Source organism: Austrofundulus limnaeus, unplaced genomic scaffold (assembly GCF_001266775.1).
Source record: "Austrofundulus limnaeus strain Quisiro unplaced genomic scaffold, Austrofundulus_limnaeus-1.0 Scaffold38, whole genome shotgun sequence".
NCBI lineage: Eukaryota > Metazoa > Chordata > Actinopteri > Cyprinodontiformes > Rivulidae > Austrofundulus > Austrofundulus limnaeus.
The window spans coordinates 2,287,404-2,293,950 of NW_013952440.1; the positions used below are offsets into that span (position 1 = coordinate 2,287,404).

Sequence of the window (6,547 nt, forward strand, 5' to 3'; positions counted from 1 at the left end):
GTGTGTGTGTGTGTGTGTGTGTGTGTGTGTGTGTGTGTGTGTATTTCAGCATCTTCGTGTCTGCTGCACCGGAGGCTCTGAGTTTTACACCCGGCACTGCACTAAAGTTGTAGGACGAATGGGCCACAGATTCATGTTCATTGACGGCGACAAAGCTGTTTCTGGGTCATACAGGTCAGTGTGCATGTTATTGTGTTCAGGTGTGAAGACACAACTGTAAAATAAAAAACCCTATTAAGAGACTAAAATACATACATTGTGCTCCAGCTGATTGTATTTTTGGGGTTGAATTATTATTATTATAATTTAAGAATAAACAAGGCGCCTTTTAAATACTAACTTTAAGCTCATCATAAAAGACAAATGAGTTTCAATTTACTATAAAGATGAGAAACTAGCCTGCAGTCATTGAGGGAGAGAAAAGAATCAATTCAGTTTATTGATTTAGTGCCAATTCACAACAAGTCATTTCTGGAAACAGTACAAAAACGTTCAAACAAAAATAATTACTCTGTAATTATATTGCATTCTGTAAAACAGAATAATTTTAAATCTCTTAACACAAAAATCAACTTATGCCTCACTCGTTTATTGGCTTTTTGTACATAAGTATGTTAACTTCTTTGTAATTGTATCCTAAGCTCCTTCTGAAGTTCATAAACTATATTTTTACCTTTYGTTGTTTTTTTATCAAATGTTTTTTAATCCCAAGAAAAGTCACCTTTCCAGTTTATATATTACCATATTTACTGTGAGTTACAGTCTAACTTTGTATTTGCTTTTGTTTTATTTAGTTTCACCTGGATGTCCTCACGGCTGGATAGAAATCTTGTCACTGTGACTACAGGTCAGGCTGTGGATGCCTTTGACAAACTGTTTCGCCTCCTGTACATGACTTCCAGGGCTGTTGACCTCCGAAAAGTGGCAACAGAGCCTGAGCCTGAGGCAGACGCTCGACCCCAGGTTGCCTCTGTGATACCTCCTTCTGCTGCTCTTGCTAGAAAATTGCACAACCCCAAATATGCCTTGGTTGCTTTGACCAACCCATGCCCTACCACCTCAGTTGGCAACGAAAACCCTAAAGAGCCTGAAATATCAGAGAAGTCTAAGAAGAAGGAACAACGACGGCTGAGTGAGGATACTCCTCCCCTTCACCCCGGACTGACTAATCTAGAAAAAGCCGACTTAATCCCATACCTTCCCATATGGCCAGAGCCTGACCCACCAAAGGATGTAATAGGGTTCATTAACATTCGGGATGCCAACAAATCAACACAAGTCCATCTGCAGCGTTCTGAGAGGTTTGAAACCAGCCAAGCAATCAAGTTTAGCAGTCCTCTCAGTAATCCGCAACAGCCTTTGCCAGAGGTTGCAACACCTAGACAGATAGCTAATAAACATGAGGAAATTGATAAACTTACACCAGCACAAAATGAAACCAAAACTGAAGTGTTGGTGGTAGATACTGCAGTTCCTGGTCACAACAAAAGTGAAGACAAGGCATCTGAACAAACATCACCTCCATGTAGTCAAAAGTCTGTACCTCACGAGGGCAAAACAAGTGCTCTAAAGACTGAGAAGAAACTCCATTCAAATGCAGCCATAAATCCAGATGCAGGCCATGATAGACCTGATGTCAGTCAAGGTACATCATCCCAAGCTAGCAATAAAACACCCTCATCTAATAAAGAAGGACCCTCAAACAAAGCTGAAATTGTCTCCACAATCAGCCCAAAAGCAGACTTACTCGCACTCAGTCCACTTAACAAGCCACAGGAAATTTTACCCAGACAAATAACTGTTAAACATAATGAAATGACTAAACTCCAACCAGAACAAAATGGACCCAAAGCCGATGTGATGTTGATAGATAGTCCTGCTTCTGGTTCCAACAAAATTAAAGACAAGGTATCTGAACAAACATCACCTCCATGTAGTCAAAAGTCTGTACCTCATGAGGACAAAATGAAGGCTGTAAAGACTGGGAAGAAACTCCATTCAAATTCAGCCATAAATCCAGATGCATGCCATGATAAACCTGATGTCAATCAAGGTACATCATCCCAAACTACCAACAAAACACTCTCGTCTAATAAAGAAGGACCCTCAAACAAAGCTGAAATTGTCTCCACAATCAGCCCAAAAGCAGACTTACTCACACTCAGTCCACTTAATAAGTCACAGGAAATTTTACCCAGACAAATATCTGTTAAACACGATGAAATGACTAAACTCCAACCAGAACAAAATGGACCCAAAGCAAATGAGATATTGATAGATAGTACTGCTTCCGGTTCCAACAAAAGTAAAGACAAGACAGCTGAACAAAATGCATGTATTCAAAAGTCCAGAATTGACAAAGACACATGTACCATTCCCAAACTTGATAAAAAGCCTTGTTTAAGCTCTGGTATAAACTTAGATACAGTTCATGACAGACCCAACATTGGTTCCAATACACTACCCCCATCTTTACCTTCATCTAAGTTAGACACACTCACAGAGTCAGAACTTGACCCTGGTGCGATCAAGTTTTGCAGTCCATCCAGCCAGCCATGTGAAACCTTTTCAGAAGTTGAAGTATCTAAGAAAATAAATAAAATTCAACCACTTCAAAATGAACTCAAAGCAAAGGAGTTGGTGATGAATACAGCCACTCCTGATCAAAACCAAGCTAAACACAAGGAATCTGGCCAAAAATCACCTCCATGTACACAAAAATTGGTATCAGATAAAGATGAAACTAAAATTCTCAAAACTGAGGACAAACTCTGTCCAAAACAAGCCATAAATCTGAGCCATGATGCACATGATCTCAGTCCAAAAATACTAACGCAATCGAGCAACAAAGTACCCTCTTCTAGTAAAGAGAAACCTTCAAGCAAAGCTGAAATTGACTCCACAACAAGTCTGAAGTCTGACTCAGATGAATTAAAACCTAAGGAGTCAGTGGTAGATACTGGAGTGCCTGATCACAGCAAAAGTAAAGACAAGGCACAATGTGTTCAAAAGTCTGTACTTGACAAGGATGAAACTAAAGTACTCAAAACAGCAAAGGAACAGTCTTCAAGCACAACCATGAAACCAAATGCAGTCCAAATTACACCCGATACACTCATTAAATCTAGTAACAAAGCAAGAACTGTCCTCACAAAATCAGACTCACTCACCCAATCAGAACCTGACCTAACAAGTGATTTAAGAGGGTTTATCAGTAGTCACGATGCTAACAAACCAACACCAGTCCATATCCAGGGTACTGAGAAAACTCAGCCAGTACAAAATGAACCAAAAGCTAAGGAGTTGGTCATAATTGCTGCCACTCCTGATCCCAGCAAAAGTAAAAACAAGGCACCAGAACAAAAACTGCCTTTATGTAGTCAAAAGTCTGTACCTGATAAAGGTGAAACTAAAGTTCTCAAAATGGAGAAAAAAATCTCTTCAAACACTGCAACAAATACAGATGGAGGCCACAATATTTCTGATCTCAGCTCTAATACATCACCCCAACCCAGCTTATCTTGTAAGGAGAGCCCTTCAAACAAACTTATCACTTCCTCTGCAACCAGTTCACAGTTGGACTCAAATGAATCCAAACCTTTTTGGTGGTACCATTTGGTGGTAGATTCTGCCGCTCCATGTCAAAACAAAAGCAAAAACAAAAATGCAGATGAAAAATCATGTAGTGAAAAATTTATACCTGACCAGAATAAAGCTAAGGCCCTCAAAACTGAGAATAAGCTTAATTCAAACTCAACCATAGACCCAGATGTAAGTCATGATGCATCTGATTTCAGTCCCCATTCTAGCAACAAAACACCCTTGTCTAGTAAGCAGTGGCCTTCAAACAAAGCTGAAACTGTCTCCAAAACCAGCCTGAAGTTAGACTCTCTCACAAAATTAACCTCGGAAAAAGAAACTAACACTGTAAATACACAAAGTCCTGCTGTGGACATAGTACACACCTTGAAGTCAAACAGTGCACAGACCTCCCTGTTTGAAAACCCTCCTCATCCAAGCATAGAAAATACTGTGGTGCCACATGCAGATTTACACACATCTAATAACATGCAACCTAAAGTCTCTTCTGAAGAGATTTACATCCAGAGTCCTATTGGACTTGGGCACAGTCCCCATTCCTCTGCTTCTCCAACACAGTCTGAAGGTTCCACCTCCATAAATAACACTCTTACCGCAGTGCACTCAAGCACAGCTAATATTTCTTCTAAGTCTCATCCCTCCACTAGCTCCCCTTCTTCCCTACCTTCTTCCACCTCAACTTTTGCGACACAGCCTGTTCTCACATCTTCTACATCATCTTTTTTGCTTTCTTTTCCACCAGTCCCTAAGCCTCGTACTGTCCACCAGGTTTTAAAAGATAGCAGCGTCCAAAATAGCCAGCCACTGTCAGAGATGATCACAAGTCCGGACTCCAGTGCAGAGATGCCAGTTGTCCACAATGTGCCTCCCCTCCCAAGTTCAGTGCAAATATCTTCTGTAAAAAGAACAGAGGCTGCTCCGGAAGTGCATGACAGTACTGCCAATAACAGAAGAGCTCATAAAGATACAGAGAATCAGACTAAGTTTGAAGCTACTTCAGAGCAAGAACAGTGTGTGAGCTCACAAGAGAAAAAGCTCAAGAAAGATGATAGACAACATTGTGGCACAGCAGAGGAGCTGTCAGTCACTGGAACCAAATTAAAAATGCAATCCGATCTTTTGATTACTGATGCACTAAAGAAAGCTAGTGAAAATACTCAAGAAATAAGTCCTACAGATGTTGATTCCAAGACTTTGATGTTGACAGATTCCAAGACATGTTCAGACTTGGCAACAGTGGCACAGACAGAAAAAAACATGACAAATTGTGAACTTGCTAATTGTATACAGCCCCAAACATATTTTGCAAAATCACATGAGCCTCAGAAGATATTATTTAGTAAGTTTACATTACAAGATCTAGACGTTTTAGAGGGAACAGCGTCTTTAAAAGCTCCAACAAATGGTAAAACACAGAGCCCATGTGTATTCAAAGATGGTGTTGATGACAAAATAGACGTGTGTGCTGGAAATGCACTCAGTCAGCTAAGTAAACAAACACAAGTCACATTGAAACAAACTGATACACACATTACCTTTCAAGAACAGACACAAACAAGCCCAAACACTCCAGAGAAACCTCTGCATTTGGATTTCTCTCTTGCACAAGCGGCAACCTCAAAGTCACCAACCACCAAGCAAAAATCCAAATTAGCTGCTGCAAAATCTCCCACTTCTGATGCTTTTCCTTCAGGCTCATCTACCCCAGAATCACAAAAATCACCACTCAACCTCCAATCATACTTGCTGGATGTTCAATCACCTATGTCTGACACTAGTGATGGTTACTTCTCACCAAAAGAAGGCTCTGTTTTCTCTAACACATCTGAAGAATTTTATGAGTGTTGTGACTCTCCTTTGAATGAGCTCCTCCTGAACTCAACTGATTCTCATAACTATGAGAAGAAGGATGATCGTATCAGTCTCACAAACACTAGCACTTCTTCTACAACCACAGACTCTAGTCCTGTACGCTTGAATTCTAGCACCACTGCTACAACATTAAGTACTGCAGACCAAAATACGTCAAACACTGAGGTTGGTCTTTTGTCCAAGACTACTGGAGTCATGTCATCCTTGCTCCAAATAAATAAGCAAAAAAATGAGACCAAGGAGGACAATAATGCAAAGAACAAAGAAGATGAAATACAGGTGAAAAAGAAAACCACAGAGAAGCTGAGCCAAGAGACCCAGTGGACTGAGGAGATAAACAATCAAGAAGCTATTAGAATCATGAGTCATTCACAAGATGATGATTTAACAGAAGTAGTAGCCAAAGGCAATAAGGCCCAGACCTCAAAACAAAAGAGAGCAATAATCAACTCAGCAGCCAATGTGGTCAACGAAAGAGGTGATGAAACTGGTGACCTTAAATCAGAAGAGGTTTCTTTAAGAGACCGACCAGAAAAAACATCTTCACAAAAGGAGGAGGTGCTGAACCAAGGGTCACGAAAACCCAGCAATGAGGAGAAAAGAGGAAGACCGTCTACCAAGGGACGCAAGGTATAAATAACAAGAAAGCATATGTTTTATTTTCATTTAAAAAAATGCTAATTTACATCACTCAAAATTTTCACAAGAACAAAAGTATTTTTGGAAGCATAAGTAATGATTTGGCAAGTTAGACTTTTTCTAATAGAAATACTAAAATACAATTTGTCTCAACTGAATTTCAATTAAAATGTCACACCAAAACTTTACCTCTCTTTGGGCTGCCACCTAATCGTGGTGGAGAGGTTTGAGTGTCCCAATGATCCTAGGAGCTATGTTGTCGAGGGCTTCATGCCCCCAGTAGGGTCACCCAAAGCAAACAGGTCCTAGGTGAGGGATCAGACAAAGTACAACCCAAAGACTCCTATGATGAGTACAATGAATGGGGTCAGTGTTCCCTCACCTAGACGCGGGTCACCGGGGCCCCACTCTGGAGCCAGGTCTGCTGTTAGGTGCA

General features: G+C 40.5%; 1 protein-coding gene across 1 annotated transcript in view; it reads left to right on the top strand.

Moving 5' to 3' along the window:
- The window catches only part of LOC106516534 (serine-rich adhesin for platelets), a gene marked incomplete at its 3' end in the record, with an annotated part of 18,560 nt that extends 12,809 nt beyond the window's left edge, over positions 1-5,751 (top strand). Inside the window, 2 exon segments of the mRNA XM_014006941.1 lie at positions 50-174; positions 795-5,751. Of these exon segments, the coding sequence (XP_013862395.1) occupies positions 50-174; positions 795-5,751 (5,082 nt within the window).
- Positions 5,752-6,547: the final 796 nt, after the last annotated feature.